This window comes from Globicephala melas, chromosome 11 (assembly GCF_963455315.2).
Source record: "Globicephala melas chromosome 11, mGloMel1.2, whole genome shotgun sequence".
NCBI lineage: Eukaryota > Metazoa > Chordata > Mammalia > Artiodactyla > Delphinidae > Globicephala > Globicephala melas.
The window spans coordinates 89,044,467-89,063,295 of NC_083324.2; the positions used below are offsets into that span (position 1 = coordinate 89,044,467).

At 40.1% G+C, this 18,829-nt stretch overlaps 1 protein-coding gene across 1 annotated transcript in view; it reads left to right on the forward strand.

The window, feature by feature from the left end:
- The window catches only part of KIF13A (kinesin family member 13A), a 213,883-nt gene that overhangs the window by 157,683 nt on the left and 37,371 nt on the right, over positions 1 to 18,829 (forward strand). Inside the window, 5 exon segments of the mRNA XM_060307207.1 lie at positions 1,542 to 1,672; positions 10,285 to 10,371; positions 10,470 to 10,636; positions 16,020 to 16,233; positions 17,863 to 18,025. Of these exon segments, the coding sequence (XP_060163190.1) occupies positions 1,542 to 1,672; positions 10,285 to 10,371; positions 10,470 to 10,636; positions 16,020 to 16,233; positions 17,863 to 18,025 (762 nt within the window).

The window sequence follows — 18,829 nt, forward strand, 5'->3', positions numbered from 1 at the left end:
AGTTGCCATCCCGATTCCGTCACGTACGATTCCCACTTGAGTCTGGGTGCCTGTCCCCATGATTTTGCTTTTTGTATCCAGCTTAGCTCTCATTAAAAGTAAGAGGATTGGTAGTTCAGTCAAGTTACCGTTAGGAGTGAAAACCAGCTCTATTGCATTCTACTGGGGCTGTGCAGTTGGGCTGATTTCCATCAGAGGGGCACGAGTGAGCAATGGAAGGTGTCGCAGTGATCCCTGGCTATGGTGACAGGATTCTGAGAGGCTCTGGAGAGTCACCATTATGCTTCTGAGTAATTTTAAGGAGATCTCGAGATCATCACAGGCCTAAAGCAGACTCTTGTGGAAGATTAGACAGCTAGGGTTCTTCCATATCCATCCCTCCCAAGCCTGTATGCTCAGGACATAACTCTTGGTCCTATGATCACCTTCAAGTGTGGAGATGGGCGTGGCCTTTGGGGTTCAGCGCTTCGCCCTCAGGGTACTGCCACTGACCAGGCTGCAGGGCTCACTGCAGCAGTTCTCAGACTGCTTCGTTAAGGATTCTGAGCTGCCCCATGAATATACAGAAGGCAGTGGAGAATAAGCTAGAAGTGAAGAAAGGAACCTCAGGCTTCTGTCATCCTTTTGATTCTACTTTTTCCAGAAACAAATATGGCACAAATAGCCCCTGACTTACTGAGAGTCCACTAATGGACTTAAGATCTATTCATTTAGGAAATGATGAAGGGGTAAGGAATTGTTTCTGAAATCTTAATTTTGAAAGACCAAGTCTTGCAGTTTCTCTGTTGAATAGAGAAGTATTATTATCACAGTGACTGCATGGTTTTTAGAGCAATAGAACAAACAAAGAGGATGAGCAGTGGGCAGAGTCACCAAGGGTCACAGTCCTCACATGTCTGAGGTTTGAGGTACTTAAAAATCATGCTAATCTGTACATTGTATAATCCACAGGCTTCAGTACTCTGTAATTTGGTATTAGAAACTCAGCTATTTTTTAAATCACTTTAAAAGTTACATATTTGAAAATATGACTTTCCATGAAACTATTTTCAATGATTCTTGAATTTATAGAGCTGTTTTCAAAGCACTTCTACCGTTAAGTCAGGTGATCCTTGAGAAAGAATCCTGCTCATTAGATCATATTAATAATATTGTTCTGGTTCTGCAAAAAAAAAGAAAAAAGAAACTGAGGCTCGGAGAGTGAAATGCCTTGCCCACGGTTACATAGACAGTAAGTCGTCAAGTTAAAACCGGAGCTCAAGGTATTCTGCTATCAAGTCTGACTTCTTTACGTTCTAAAATAATAGCTAATCACTGTTGATCAGGGTTTGGTTTTTTTTCTTTATAGTGTTTAATCATATTTTACATTTAGTGTATTAAGGTAAGCTTTTGACCTACAGTGCGCCAGATCTCACATTTTCCATCTGATTCATCTAATGTTGTCATGCATGTGCTGTTGGGTTATTCGAACTGATTGTGATGAACTTTTGCTGAGTTACTTGTAAGGGTAGGTTTTTCTTTCTTTAATGATCTGTTGCCAGGACCATACCAGGGTAGGTGCAGATACCTCTCAGGACATCCAGCTCTTTGGGATAGGAATTCAGCCTGAGCACTGTGAGATTGATATTGCTTCTGACGGAGAGGTCACCCTCACTCCAAAAGAAAATGCAAGGTAAGAAATGTCCCTTAAAGGTAAGAAGCAGCTCCTTAACGTAGCTCAAGTGCCTTGTTTTTAGGAGTAGACTGACCCTTTCTGTCTGTTTGCTTAGTTATATCAGAGTTAAGGCTACACTGGCTTTTGCTTTCTGCTTGTAGAGAGCTGTGTAAGCAAGATTTCGAGCACCAGCTTCAGGGTGGCTGATTCTGCCTTGAGGGCTGGGTGATCTCAGATAAGATACTTCTTTTATCTAATCTGCAATTCCCTCATATGATAAATGAGGCTAATAGTAGACAAAACATATAAATCACTTGGCTCAGTGCCTGACACACATAACTATTGAATAAAGTTATTTGTTATTACTGAGTGTAATGCTTTGTATGAAAAGCAGTTAATCAGATAACTCCGTTATATGAAAAATTCCTAAACTAGGCTATAATATGTAAAAATTTGAGAATTGACAGGATAATATATTTACTTTTTAATTTCTACTAAATGATGTCTTGAATTATTTTATAATCACGTGTAAAATGAAGTCCTAAAACAGTATTCCTTAACTCACAATATTCAGAACACACATTTTTATGAAGAAAACTATATTCATTTCAAATTATTCTGTTAATATCACCCATATACATTTCTAAGTGATGAAAAACGGAGACTAGCAATAGTAGCATACATGATTCATGAATTTTGTAGGCCTTCTGTTATAGTGATAGATTGTTAAGATATTTAATGGTGAAATGATACCATTCCTTAATTTTTACTTATTCCAAGTTCAAATAGATTTTAGCTTCATGCTGTATCCCCCTATTAGAAGCTCTGGATTTTTTTTACATACTTTTTTTTAAACTGACAGAATTATGTGTGTATACACACACACACACACCACACACACACACACACACATACACAGCATGAGAATTTGATCATATTCTCTTTTAACACTACATCTGAAAATGATTTTATTCGGTAGATTTCCTCATACCTGATTTTACTTCCATGTCTTTTTATCCTACTTTTCGTCCTTCCCCACCCTGTCCAATCTCCTCCTTTCCTATAACCTCAGGGCAGTGGTTCATTCATTCAGTATACTTCCTCTAAGCTCTGTACTGGGAATGCCCAAGTATAGTGACTCAAAGCCTGGTGGAGGAGAATATATAGAAAAATTGTTATTATACAGGAAAATAAGTGCTCCTTCTAAAGTGATCTTTATAACCTGCAAATCTGATCACTATAAAAGTGTGTGGGGTTTGAAGGACTGGAGGTAGGCAGAGCTGTTACGATATTATTGCGATATTGTTGTGGGAACACAGCAGTAGCAAAAGAAGTGAAGAACAAAATGTATTTCAGAATTACTTGAGAGTCAGCGACGTTTAAGCGATGTGCTTGGGGACAGGATGGGAACTCACTTAGTAAAAGAAAAGAAGTGAGCAATATTAGATTTCTGTCTTAGGAGACGAGATAAACAGTGGCACTACTAAATCAAAATAAGAAATACAAGAGGAAGAACAGGTTTGGAGGATGATAGGCAATGAGTGGTAATGAGTTCACTTTGGAATACTTTGAGTTTGAGGTGTCCTTGGGATATCAATGTGAAGATTTCCAGTTGCACATTGGATTTAGGGCAGGAGAACTACCCTAAAGATACAGACTGGGCATAATCAGTGTTGCCTGTCTTGAAAGTGGGTCTAGAGTGAATAGTGGAAGGGTTAAACCAATGTTTATGGGATGGTCTGAAGATAAACCATGAAGTAGGGTGAGACAAGGGAGTCAGAGAGGCACAGAGGCAACAGCAGGATACAGTGATGGAATCTAAGGGAAGAGAATATTTAAGAAAGAGGTCAAAGTGGAAGATAAAGAGCTTCTATCGGACATAGCAGTTAGGAAGACATTGACAACCATGGAATGTTTAAGTACCATGCAGTTGTGGGTATGGAAGGAAAAAAATGCAAAGAAAAAAGAATAGGAGGTGAGGAAGCAGGCCGAATCTTGGTTGTGCAGATCGAAATGGGATTGGAGACACAGCAAAAGAGGGGCATGGCGTGAAGGGATAGTCAGTATTTCCTCAGATCTGTCCTCAAGTCCACCAGTTCTCTCTTGTCATGATTTACCTGCTGCTTAACCACATTCTGCTGAGTTTTAATTTCAGTGTCTCTGTTTTTCATTTGTAGAAGTTTAGGAAGTCCTTTTTTAGACATGCCTGGTCTCTATTGGTAGAGGCTTGTTTTTACTCCATTGTATGCTTTAATAATTTTATTTTTACTTATTTTATTGCCTTTATTTGGAAATTCTGTTCTCTGAAGTTGCTGGGGCTTCAATCCAACTATTTGTTGTATCTGCTGATAACTTTGCTTCCTGAAGCAATTCATGATTTTTTAGATGTGCTCCTCTTCAGCAGTTTATCTGTAGGAGTCTTGTGGCTTGGGTGAGGCTACATAAATTCCTGCAAAGAGATTTTATATTTGCTTCTTCCAAGTACCCCAGGCATGTGTTCAAGTAGAAATGACTTTTTAATGCTAATTTCTTGGCTTGGGTATGTTACCAAACCAGGCAGTTTCCATAACTTTTTCTTTTTTATATTATTGTAATAAGAGTGTACTATAAACGGCAAAGTGATATGTTCATATGTATGTTCAGGTGTATGTGTGTGTGTGTGTGTGTGTGTGTGTGTGTGTGTAAGCACCTAGATAGGGGTCCTCTAAAGATACAGATGATCACAAAAGTAATCAGTAAGTAAGAGAGATGAAGCTTATTACATTTCTCTCTGATTTGCTCTGGAACTATTTTTAGTTTTATTTTAGAATAACGCTGCTCAATAGAACTTTCTGAGATAGTGGAAAAGTTCTATATCTGCTAAGACCATTTTGGTAGCCACTATTGAGATAGTGTTCTTCAGAATTAACATATGGCCAGTGAGAATGAGGAACTGAATTTTTTAAATTATAATTCAGAGTTTAAAATAATAAGGGACACTGAGTGACACATTTCTACTCTTGATCATACTGCTTTTCCTAGAATTTCCGGAGGGCTTTTTAGATGCCTTAATAAACAATGGGGAAATATATTTCTTAAAAACTGACTGTTGAGAGGGCAGATAGCAGAAGCAAGAAGAACTACAATCCTGCAGCCTATGGAACAAAAACCACATTCACAGAAAGATAGACAAGATGAAAAGGCAGAGGGCTATGTACCAGATCAAGGAACAAGATAAAACCCCAGAAAAACAACTAAATGAAGTGGAGATAGGCAACCTTCCAGAAAAAGAATTCAGAATAATGATAGTGAAGATGATCCAGGACCTCGGAAAAAGAATGGAGGCAAAGATCGAGAAGATGCAAGAAATGTTTAACAAAGACCTAGAAGAATTAAAGAACAAACAAACAGAGATGAACAATACAATAACTGAAATGAAAACTACACTAGAAGGAATCAATAGCAGAATAACTGAGGCAGAAGAACGGATAAGTGACCTGGAAGACAGAATGGTGGAATTCACTGCTGTGGAACAGAATAAAGAAAAGAGAATGAAAAGAAATGAAGACAGCCTAAGAGACCTGTGGGACGATATTAAACGCAACAGCATTCACATTATAGGGGTCCCAGAAGGAGAAGAGAGAGAGAGAAAGGACCCGAGAAAATATTTGAAGAGATTATAGTCGAAAACTTCCCTAACATGGGAAAGGAAATAGCCACCCAAGTCCAGGAGGTGCAGCAAGTCCCATACAGGATAAACCCAAGGAGAAACATGCCGAGACACATAGTAATCAAATTGGCAAAAATTAAAGACAAAGAAAAATTATTGAAAGCAGCAAGGGAAAACTGACAAATAACATACAAGGGAACTCCCATAAGGTTAACAGCTGATTTCTCAGCAGAAACTCTACAAGCCAGAAGGGAGTGGCATGATATACTTAAGTGATGAAAGGGAAGAACCTACAACCAAGATTACTCTACCCAGCAAGGATCTCATTCAGATTCAATGGAGAAATCAAAAGCTTTACGGACAAGCAAAAGCGAAGAGAATTCAGCACCACCAAACCAGCTCTACAGCAAATGCTAAAGGAAGTTCTCTAAGTGGGAAACACAAGAGAAGAAAAGGACCTACAAAAACAAACCCAAAACAATTAAGAAAATGGTCATGGGAACATATATATTGATAATTACCTTAAATGGATTAAATGCTCCAACCAAAAGACAGAGGCTTGCTGAATGGATACAAAAACAAGACCCATCTATATGCTGTCTACAAGAGACCCACTTCAGACCTGAGGACACATACACACTGAAAGTGAGGGGATGGAAAAAGATATTCCATGCAAATGGAAATCAAAAGAAAGCTGGAGTAGAAATACTCATATCGGATAAAATAGACTTTAAAATAAAGAATGTTACAAGAGACAAGGAAGGAACTACATAATGATCAAGGGATCAATCCAAGAAGAAGATATAACAATTATAAATATATATGCACCCAACATAGGAGCACCTCAATACATAAGGCAACTGCTAACAGCTATAAAGAGGAAATCAACAGTAACACAATAATAGTGGGGGACTTTAACACCTCACTTACACCAATGGACTGATCATCCAAAATGAAAATAAAAACAAAAAAAAAACTGACTATTGAATGTCTGTGTTTTAGGTAGAAGAGATAAGTATTCTATAAAACTTTTTTAAAAACTCATCTTTTTGGCAAAAGTATGTATGTATGTACATATTTATATATGTATAGTGTTAACAAACAAATTTTGAGTAAATTTGAAGATGTAATTGTATTAAATGATTTGTGAATTGGGCAGCATCTCATCAGGGGTTACACAACATGGAAGGCTTTTATAGTAGGGAAGGTGGGACAAGGAAAGGAAGTCATCAGCAAGGAACAAAAATGAAAGTTCATTGGAGGAAAGTAAAAGTTAGGTGACAACAGTTTCTCATTAACTGAGCTGTGGTGTTTTTTAATTGGCTGGGCTTGTTGCTGGGCGCAGAGGAAGTCTTCCTTCCTCCTGCTGGGGTAGTAAAGTAGTCGCACTTCCTGTTGGGGGTGCAAGGTAGGTCTCTTCCTGTTGGGGTAACTGACATCTTCCTTTTTGGGATAATTGACGATGAGTGTTGGGGTATGAGAGTTCCCTTTTCAGGCCTCTTGACTCCAACTTTAGTTGAGGTTTCCTTTTATTAACTTTCACAATAGATGTACATATACATATATATTCTGATCTCATTTTCCATTTTTGCAGATGAATAAATCAGTTCATATTTCCAAATAAATGGGAAACAGACTTTTGAAACTTGAGTCACAATGTTGAGAGTCATTTTGAAGAATAAAGGGAGCATGTTAGTGTAAAACATACACACCAAAGCTTTACTGTGTTTGTGTACGACAGATTAAAAACATTTAAGATGGTATTTCCAGGGTATTTTTTATCAATAAAAACTTAGCCACCAGACTTGAAATATTACTACAGAAGAGTGATTATTTTCATCTGTGAATTTTCCTTATTCCATAACTTTGAGCTTAAAAGTCCCCCTAAAGATTAGGAGGCAGATAATGAGAGTATATGAGAAAAGTAACTTACGGAAAAATTAAAACTCAAAATGATACTCATTATTTTTCTCCATCAAACTTCACTTGACAGCCCTTATAGCAAATTAAACTTTAATTAATTGATTAACTATCCCCCTAATGTTTTGTTTTGCTTTTATTGTTTTCTTTTTATTTAAAAAAATTTTTTAACATCTTTATTGGAATATATTTGCTTTACAATGGTGTGTTAGTTTCTGCTGTACAAAAAGTGAATCAGCTATACGTATACATATATCCCCATATCTCCTCCCTCTTGCATCTCCCTCCCACCCTCCCTATCCCACCCCTGTAGGTCGATACAAAGCACAAAGCTGATCTCCCTGTGCTATGCAGCTGCTTCCCACTAGCTATCTATTTTACGTTTGGTAGTGTATATATGTCCATGCCACTCTCTCACTTCTTCCCAGTTTACCCTTCCCCCTCCACGTGTCCTCAAGTCCATTCTCTACGTCTGCATCTTTATTCCTGTCCTGCCCCTAGGTTCTTCAGAACCATTTTTTCTTAGATTCCATATATATGTGTTAGCATATGGTATTTGTTTTTCTCTTTCTGACTTACTTCACTCTGTATGACAGTCTCTAGGTCCATCCATCTCACTACAAATAACTCAATTTCGTTTCTTTTTATCGCCGAGTAATATTCCATTGTATATATGTGCCACATCTTCTTTATCCATTCATCTGTCAGTGGACACTTAGGTTGCTTCCATGTCCTGGCTATTGTAAATAGAGCTGCAGTGAACATTGTGGTACATGACTCTTTGAATTTTGGTTTTCTCAGGGTATATGCCCAGTAGTAGGATTGCTGGGTCCTATGGTAGTTCTATTTTTAGTTTTTTAAGGAACCTCCATACTGGCTGCATCAATTTACATTCCCACCAACAGTGCAAGAGGATTCCCGTTTCTCCACACCCTCTCCAGCATTTATTCTTTGTAGATTTTTTGATGATGGCCATTCTGACCGATGTGAGATGATATCTCATTGTGGTTTTGATTTGCATTTCTCTAATGATTAATGATGTTGAGCATTCTTTCATGTGTTTGTTGGCAATCTGTATATCTTCTTTGGAGAAATGTCTATTTAGGTCTTCTGCCCATTTTTGGATTGGGTTGTTTGTTTTTTTGTTATGAGCTGCCTGAGCTGCTTGTAAATTTTGGACATTAATCCCTTGTCAGTTGCTTCATTTGCAAATATTTTCTCCCATTCTGAGGGTTGTCTTTTCGTCTTGTTTATGGTTTCCTTTGCTGTGCAAAAGCTTTTAAGTTTCATTAGGTCCCATTTGTTGATTTTCGTTTTTATTTCCATTTCTCTAGGAGGTGGGTCAGAAAGGATCTTGCTGTGATTTGTGTCATAGAGTGTTCTGCCTGTGTTTTCCTCTAAGAGTTTTATAGTGTCTGGCCTGACATTTAGGTTTTTAATCCATTTTGACTTTATTTTTCTGTATGATGTTAGGGAGTATTGTTTTTAAATGCCAGCAAAATCTCTTTTTTAGGTAAAGGAAGCATTTATGAGAAGACTAAAATTGTCCATGCTAAAATTTCTGGAGGACTTTTCCTTTCCCCCTAAAAAAACTCACAGTGACAGTGCTTTAACTGTATCAAAGGATCGGTTGTTGAGATCTTCTAATAAGCAGCAAATCCTACAAAATCTTTTATAGTGACTTATTTAGGCTACTGATGTCACAGCCCCTTGATAGCCAGTAAGCTGTAGCAAAGTTACAATGTGAGGAAAGCTGCACTGTTGAAAGACCACCTGCAAACGTCCGCTGGACAGTTGCTTCTTCAAGATTTGTTTCAGGCAAGTCCAGGATACATAGACCAACATAAACCCACAGACACAATGTACATCATTATGGTATAATATATACAGTATAACAAAGACTATCAGAATTTTCTTCCCCACCTCTAATTGTTTGTTTTTATTGAAGTGTAACTGACTTACAGTATTATATTAGTTTCAGGTATACAGCATATTGATATTACATAATGGTCACCACTGTAGTTACTATATGTCACTATAACTGGGAGTTTGTACCTCTTAATCCCTCTTAAACTTTTTCACCCATCCCCTCACCTCCCTCCCCTTGATTGATTTTACCATTTGGTTGGTAGAGCTGTTTAGGATTTAAACCTGGTATTCTTTTTATGTTTTCCCTGAGTTTTTATTATGGGAAATTTCAAACATAAGAGTAGAAAGAATGGTATAACAAGCCTCCGTACAGCCATCATCCAGCTTCAAAAATGACAGCTCACAGACAGTTTTATTTTTTATTTGTATGTTCTCCACATCACCTCCTCCCTCCCCTCTGGGTTATTTTAAACATATTCCAGATATTGTAACTTTGCATCCATAAATATCTCCACTTGTATCTCTAAAAGACCAGTATCCTTAAACACAGCTTCCATACCATCACACCTAAAATAATAAACAATAATTCCTTACTCATCATACATTGAGGCGGTGTTCACATTTCCCTAGTTGTCTTATAAAGGTTCTTTTTCAGTTGTTTCGTGAAATCAGGCTCCAAATAAGATTTAACCATTGTCATTGATTGTTATGTCCCTTGGGACTCTTTTAGCCCATGGGTCCCCCTCCTTTGCTCCCCCACTTTTTTTTCCTCGCATTTTATTTGCTGCAGGCACCTAGTTGCTTCCCATAGTCAGCATTTTGCTCATTGCGTCCCATGGCGTCATTTAACATCTTCCGCTGCCCTCTCTATTTCCTAAATTGGTTTTAGATATAGAGGCTTGATCAGGTTCAACTCAAATATGGACAAGAATGTTCCATAGGCATTGTTGCCCATCTCCATCAGGAGCACATCATGTCCACTTGTCTGTCTTTGAGGGATATCAGCATCCCTTGATCATTTTTGCCTAGATCGTGTATTTTGATAGTGTTTACAATTCTGTTATTCCTTCTTTAGGTATTAGTCGAATATGCCTATTAAGAGAAAGTTCCCCCAGTTATCTCTTTGGCTCCTGGGTCTAGGTTTATTGCTCTTTACCATCCAGCTGATGTAGCCCCCCTGGTGTTCCTTCAGGTCCTGTGTAAACGGCACCCTCGTGTGCAGCACCACCCAGCTGTGGCACGGGGACAGAATCCTGTGGGGAAATAACCACTTCTTCAGGTAACAGCTTGTGTTCACTAGTATGTTCACTCATACACCTTTTCTCTTATCTGAGTGTAAAACACGTTGATTTTCTCTAATGGTGAAAAACCCCACAGAATTAATTTACCTAAGAGGAAACGGCGAGATTGGTTGAAAGACTTTGAAAAAGAAACGGGCCCCCCAGAGCATGACCTGGATGCAGCCAGTGAGGCTTCCTCGGAACCAGACTATAACTATGAATTTGCACAGATGGAAGTTATCATGAAAACGCTGAATAGTAATGGTAAGACCCTTAGGCATTTACTTTCTTACTCTACTCTTTAAGTAAACCTGAGGAGAATTTGAGCATGGCTAGAGAATTGTCAGTCTGATCTCTGGTGTATCAAGTTGGGGATTCTGTTGCAAGAATAAAGATTTTGACCTTTTTATTTATCTCTATCTCTGGATTTTTAGCTTCAAAGTCCCCTCTTTTTAATTATAAAAATGAAGTATGAAGAAAAGGCCAGATGGAAAAACAAGTGTAATGTATTACTCTGAAGAGTATAGAATAACAACGAAAAAGAACATCATTAAGATTAGGGATTAACATTAGCTACTGGGGCTTTTGACAGCACAGCACAGGGAAGACCACAGTTGGAACTCAAACTTCATCCCACTCTGTTACTTGCTTACCAAGTTGGGAGGAATCTCGACAGACATTCCAAAGTGATGCTCAGACATCAGAATCACATTAATGGGTCATTTAATAACATGGCTGAGCAACAAGTCTCTCCTGGGAGTGATTTTTTGAAAGCCCACGTGGATGCAGGGTGTGACAGGAGGGTGCAGCTCCAAACTCCAGGTGGAGGAATGCCCATCAGAAGAGAGATTATTTCTTCAGATGAGGTTACAGAATTCTAGACATCTCTGTGGCATATCCAGGTGGTATCCATTTAATCATGTATCATCCCACATCACAGATTTCTAATTTTCTCCAATTGCTACCGTCTTAACATATATCTAAATATTTATATATATAAATATATTTATATAAATATTTATATATATATGACCCCCCTCAATAACCAGTGAGTATTTAGCACTCACTAAATACTCATTTGTTAATTTCTCCAAGCTTTCTTAGCCACAGCAGTTCATCATCAGTGGTCTGGCTCATGGTGTTAACATGAGTATCCGTTTGTGTTCCAGATCAGGCCTTGCTCTCCAGCGTTGATTTTATCCATTTAAAAGTAATGTTTCCCCTTCCTTATGCTTTACTCAATCCCACTGATAAATGGAGCTCCGCTATGGGGCACACAGATGTGCTCTGTTATGATGCTGAAATGCTGGTGGCCGGACAGAGTTCACGCCCTTCACCTCTACTGCTAGGTGGCTTCCCGGTTATGAGCCTGTCTGCCTGGTGGTCATCCCCTTGGTGGTCCTATTTGAAGATTTTCTTCCCTCTCATGTGGTTTCAGACGGAGCTCCTCCACAAGCACTGGGATGAAGGTTAACTGATTGGCTTTAGCATGAGGGAGCTTGGCTGGTGTTTAGCAGTGCTGCTCGTCAGTGCTTGTGCTACATGCTTTGGCCAAATCTAACTGACATGATGGGGAAGAAGCTGAAGTTTTCTGCCTGGCCTTTTCTGCCTGAGGTGCCCTGAATTCTTTTTTTTTTTTTTTTTTTTTGCGATACGCGGGCCTCTCACTGTTGTGGCCTCTCCCGTTGCGGAGCACAGGCTCCGGACGCGCAGGCTCAGCGGCCATGGCTCATGGGCCCAGCCGCTCCGCGGCATGTGGGATCTTCCCAGACCGGGGCACGAACCCGTGTCCCCTGCATCGGCAGGCGGACTCTCAACCACTGCGCCACCAGGGAAGCCCTGCCCTGAATTCTTGATGGAGGGATGCTCGCTTTTCAATTATGACCCTTTCCTCCCCATGTCCCAACTCCATTGCCTTCCAGTGGTTAAAATCCAGTGGCTGTTCTTTTCCCCGTGTATCCAACAGCACAAAAGTGTCACTAGTATTATTGCTCCTCATACTGACGACTATTATTTCTGTTGACAGCACAGCAGTTCAGGACGTAGTACTTCTGGGTAAATAGTCACCTGCATTATCCCAGTAATAGACTAGAATAACGGATTTTCAAATCTCTAGAATAAATAATGATCTGAAACCCAATTCATTTTTTTTTTTTTTGCGGTACGTGGGCCTCTCGCTGCTGTGGCCTCTCCCATTGCGGAGCACAGGCTCCGGACACGCAGGCTCAGCAGCCATGGCTCACGGGCCCAGCCGCTCCGCAACATGTGGGATCTTCCCGGACCGGGGCACGAACCCGCGTCCCCTGCATCGGCAGGTGGACTCTCAACCACTGCGCCACCAGGGAAGCCTCCCAATTCATTTGAATTAAGAATAAAAGCAAACCTCGTATCTGTAGACCATAATATGTTCTTCCTGAGGCTTCAGAATAGGAATCAGACATTTAACTGTTTTCACAGAGTCAATGGCAGCTCTAAAGTAAAGAGCAATTAAGGGGCTGGTGAAGGGTCATAGAGCTTATTCCATCTGGGATTAAAAGGTTCTCTTTTTCCCCCAAAGGATCTACTTTCCTTTGATTTAGTTCCTTGGGCATCTTGATATGAATTAATTCTAATTCTGTGGGTCACATAAATTCCCTTCAACCTCTACACCATTACCCCTCTCTCTTTTCCATTCTCGGGACAGATAAGGAAGTTTGAGCTCATTGCGTAGTTACATACCAGGCAGAGAATAAACTAAGGAAGAAGAGAGGATACTATGCCCAAAAGAAAGGGGGTCCTTTCTCTCGTCCTAAAACACTTACCTCTTTGGTTTCTTGGCCTGAGGCTCTAGGCTTAACTGAGTTTTAAAACAGTTCATACAAGAGGAAGAAAGAAGATAGGGAGAAAAAGGAAACTGTGAACATTCTCTTGTAAAGTGGGTTGGTTGTTTGAGAACAGACCAGATCATCTTCGGCTTCTGTCCTATGCCATATAGAGTCAGAGTGACTTGCTGATTAGGATGACCTTTTTAAGAATATGTTGTATAGTGATAAAGGCTTAAAAGAGGTTAATTAATTCGAAAAGAAAGTGTTATCAAATATGTCTAAGAGAAAAGTGTTTCCAGACTTGTGTTGGGATCAGAGGAGAAAAAGAAACCTCAGTCCCTGTACCTCTACCAGGTTTGTGTGTAGCATAGCCAGACCCAGAGTCTCCAGGCAAGGCTTCCCAGGCTGGTCTGTGGCAGGCTTGGGGAGGGATGCTTTGAGTTGCTCTCTCTTGCATATCTGCATGGTGATTTGTGGCCACTGAGAAAGCCTGGTGAGTAGTAGGGTTGCTGTGTCGTGGCAGCTGCTAAAGCAGTTTAAAAAGGCCTCAGTCACATTACCTCTGCATTGGCATGGAACCCCCTACCTCAGCCATCTGGGGTCATGTGTGTTTCTACTTACCACTGACCAACAAGCAGAAATAAGAATTAAACATCTTATTCAGTGTCCTTTAGCAAAAACCCTAGGATATGATTTTATAAAAAAGTTGGTGTGTTTCCCAGTTTTCTCTCTCTGGAAAAGATTCATAAACACTCAGTTAGGGCCCTAAAAATGGTTGGTGAGGACCCTGTCCTTTCTTTTTTAAACCCAGAGCCTAAATAGAGAAAAAATATATGTATACTGTTTGAGAAATACGTATATTTTTTAATTCCAAGAGAACTTTTCTTCTCTAGCCCTTACGTGTAAGATTTCTTTAAACTCCCTCAAAAAAGATCACCATATTATTCTTTTCTCCCGCCCCCCCCAGAAGTTCTAGGGCTACGTTAGAAGTTCTAATCCTTTGGAGTATGTCAGTTTTCACTCTGTGGAAAAAGTCTTACCCACCCATGGTCTGCCTTTGTGTAAAAGGGTTTTTTTTTAGAGTCCATTTTCCATTGGCCTTTCAAGTTAACGTATTTCAGGGACTCTGTGTCAGGACTCTATGAAGAAAAGTATTCAGCTTTGAAAAAATAATGAATTTGAGAATTTTATATCAGCAAAGAACAGTATTTTTTTTTTAAATCTACTCTTTAACAGAGTACTAATTCTGAGGAAAACATTGGAGCTAAGAGTACAGTTTATTACTAAGTTTATTTCCTACCCCAGACAATTAGCTCTGATCTGAGTTCAGAACCCAGTTCTGCTGCTTATTAGTTGTGCAATCTTAGGTCAGCTACTTAACCTTTCTGAGTCCCAGTTTGTCTCATCTTTGAAATGGGAACACCATCCACCCTTAAGTTTGTTGCAAGGTTTTCATGAGATGATGCATGCAAAGCGTATAGTGCCTCTGCCTGAGATATAGCCAGCAGCCAGTAGAATTATTATTGCTGCTGTGGTTGTCATTTTTCTTAAAACAACTCATCTATACTCTGTGTATCTAGTGATTTTTAAAAGTACTTTCTACTCTGTTTTGTATTATTTAACCCTGTTTTTAAAGCTAACATGCTATTTTCTTTTCCTCTTCTCATGTAGAAAACTACTGAAATTTACCTGCTGATTTCACAAATTGGTAGGGTCTTCTGGTAAAGTCAGTCAATAGCTATCATGAGGTGATGTAAAAATTCCTCTTAATTTCCTTCTCTTATCCTGGAAATTAAAATGAGAGTCAATATATAGAAATACGACACGAGCAGCACTGAGTAATAAGCAAGTGTGTGAATCTCAGGCTAGTCTGAGAATACGAACACATCTCCTAGGTCCCATGTACTTCAGGGAAATATTTACCATTATGGTGATTTCTTTGTTTACCATCCAGATTGTCTAACATACTGTTTCCCTAGAGACAGCATGACTTTCTCTTTTGTGCGTGTGGTCAGTGCCTTCCTTAATCTTTCTCCATTACATCCAGGCCATTGGTTGTTACCAAGCTAATGTCCTGCCATAGCCAATGAGCTCTTTAGGACCGAGTCCTGCCTACACCACAGCCACCACTCGTCACAGTCGTGGCCCCTTTCAACAAGACCCATTAGTATTTCTAATACCTGTTCACCCACCTGTGTGTTGGTGATCTCTCAATCTGCAAATGCAAAAAATCAGAAATAGTTGCAAGTGAATTGCTTTCTTGACTATTAACACCTGAGAAATTGCCAGACCATATACTCAATCAGTGTTTTCAAACACATGCTGTGATCTGTAATTTTCCTCTCACATTAGAGAAATTCAGAAGTAATAAATTTGTGGCTAAAATCAGAAATACAGACCCTTTGCCATGTGCTGAAACCAATGCTAGAAGAGCGTTAAAAAGTGACTATCAGAAAAATGAAATCTCATGTGGCTCTGTCTTTGAAGTTGTCTTAGCTTTCATTGAGTTTTTCTTCTCGGTGGATAGAATCCCAACCCCCTTTCCCCTGTCATCTGCTTTTCGCAATTGAGTAGTCTATCTAAACATTAGGATGAGCTCATCAAATTGAAGAAAGTCACATAGTAGACGTGGGGAATGTTTCCCCCCAGGGCATTGATCTAAAATGTTAAGGAAAAGGAAGTGGAGAGAATTTCATCCCACCGGGCCTCTCGGGCCGCTCACAGGCAGCACATTGAAAGGCTTGATTCTGGGGGCGGGGATGGTTTTCGCCCTAAGGAACACCCACGGGCTCCCTGTTGTAGCCACCGCTGAAGGCACCTCGCCTTGTCTCTTGGCTCACCAGACCCAGTTCAAAATGTGGTTCAGGTCCTGGAGAAACAGTATCTGGAAGAAAAGAGGAGCGCCCTTGAGGAGCAGCGGCTCATGTACGAGCGCGAACTGGAGCAGCTCCGCCAGCAGCTGTCCCCGGAGAGGCGGCCCCAGAGCAGCGGCCCTGACCGCCTGGCCTATAGCAGCCAGACAGCTCAGCAGAAAGTGACCCAGTGGGCAGAGGAGAGGTACGAAGGGGAATGGGGGTGGAGGGGCCCAGAGTCAAGGCCTCGGGGTCCTGGGCGAGGCGGTTGTGAGGCACGTCAAAGCGGGACAGACCTGGCAAAGAGGGAAATCTTACTCCCGTGTCTGGATTGTTAGCACTTGCCTTTCCTTTCAGAGATATTATTTATCCTAAGTATGTTTACTGTGATGTTAGTTGTTAAAGATTACACCTGCCCCCTTACCCTTTAATAAAAACGGTCCCAAGTTAGAATGCCACGGTCTGGTCTTAAAGTAGAGAACATTTGAATAGTTCTTCAGCATAAAACCATTTCTTGTTTTTTATTTCTCTTATGTTGGAACCCATTTAAATACAATTTTAATGTTAAGAAATCTACTAAATGTGAATTTTTTTTACCTTGTGACTTCATTTATATCAGAACTGAGGTAGTGGTGGAGGAAACGGTAACAAAAACAACCACAATAAGTATTGCTGAGTTCTGTTGTGGTCTTACCACAGTCTAGGAATGCTGCTTATTTTATTTAATGCTCCCAGTGGCACCAAGCCGTGGGAACTATTCTTTCTGTCTTGTAGCTTGGACAATCATTTTAAATACCTTCCCTCACTCACCCATTAAGTAAATGAAAAGGCCAGGGTTTGAACCCGGGTCTGTTGATAGCCCATTATCCTGTGTTGTAATAAAAATAATGGCGCCTGACGTGTCTTGAGCGTTTAGCACGTGCTGACACTCCAAGCAGTCGAAAATCCGAGTATAACTTTACAGTAGGTTCTTGATATCTGCATTCCACATCCACAGATTCAACCAACCATGGATTACAGTGAAAAAAATCTGTATCTCCGTGGGCCTGCGCAGTTCAAACCCATGTTGTTCAAGGGTCAGCTGTACCCTTTATCTCATTCAGTGGGTAATTTTCGCATATCCTATGATGGACCATGCACTTTAGGTGTAGTGACAAGCAAAAAAGCCATGGTCCCTGCCCTGGGGGTGCTTACAGCTTCGTAGAGGAGACGGACATTATTGGTCAAATAATTACACAAATAAATGAAAAATTGTAACTATGATGAAGGCTACTGAGGCAAAAGATGTGGGGCTGGGAAAACATATAATAGGGTTCGGACCCAGTTAGGCTGTTAGAGAAGCTTTTATCAGGAAGTGCTATTGTGTAGAGTTGAGAAACGAATTTCTGCTGCCACAGAAGTCCCTACTTCTCACCTTTTACCAACTGAAGAAATCACGTAAAACACTTTCTCCTTACTGGCTCCAGATCTCGCCCACCCCAAAGCACACAGAAGTCGTAATCATTTCTTTTTCCTAAAGGATTGCTTTATTGGGTTTTGTGTGTACGTGTGCATTACCATATCAAAATCTAGTTGTTTTCAAATGTTATATAATTTAAAACATGGTTTGAAGTTAAGTCACCCCACATGTTTGCTCTTCATCTGTGGTTACCAGTGGAGAGCTCACGGAAACCTGGTGGGAAGAGAGGAGGATAAGAGGTGAATTGGCAAAAATAGCTTGAAAAACAGTTGTTTGAGAGAGGTTTTCTACTACTTCCTAACAACATGACTCACTTGGAAACGGGACTGCCGTTTTCTTTTGGACATTCTCATGTCCTTTTCTGCTGTGCCACAGGGATGAACTCTTCCGCCAAAGCCTGGCAAAACTGCGGGAGCAGCTGGTCAAAGCTAACACCTTGGTGAGGGAGGCTAACTTCTTAGCCGAGGAGATGAGCAGACTCACCGACTACCAGGTGACTCTGCAGATCCCTGCTGCAAACCTCAGTGCCAATAGAAAGGTAAGAATGTTCTCAAAGAAGATGAGAGCGAGAGGTACAACAGTAGATACTGTAAGTGGAACGTAAACCTGGCATCCACAGAACATCCGTGAGGAGACCCTGACGTGAGCCGGACGGTCTGTTCTTTTTAAGACATCCTTTAGAGATCTTGGGTATATATGCCTTTGGGTATTTTATGATCGGAATATGAGAATTTGGGGGGCTAAAAGCCTTGCTAATATAAATTATTTCTTTAAAACAGTGAAAATGGGGAATTCCCTGGTAGTCTAATGGTTAGGACTCGGTGCTTTCACTGCTGTGGTCCCGGGTTCAATCTTTGTTTGGGGAACTAAGATCCTACAAGCCGCTGGTATGGCCAAAAAATGAATGAATGAATGAATGAATAAATAAATAAATAAAACATTGAAACTAGAAATATATGTAAGTAATTCCTCCTGGTTTTCTCTTTCATATAAATGCCTCCTGAAATGGGGGAATGTGTGTATATTTTGTGATAGTACCATTCTGAGAGTGAATTCTTCGAGAAAGGAAGACTCATATGATACCTGTTTTTCATACACAGCAGGATTCTTTGCAGCCATTGGGAAGTTTCCTGTCTGATCAACTTGAAATTTTCATTTAAGGAGAAACTTTGGAAGAAATAATTTTTCATCCATTCATTTTTCCCTCCAGCAAGCGAGCTAGAAACGAGTCAGAGAGTATCTCGTCAGTCTTCTTGCATTTTAGTCTTTTGACCAAGTAGTTCTCCTTTGAGAAATTTATTCTAAATCTGTACTTATAGACGTGTTCATAAACATTTATGTG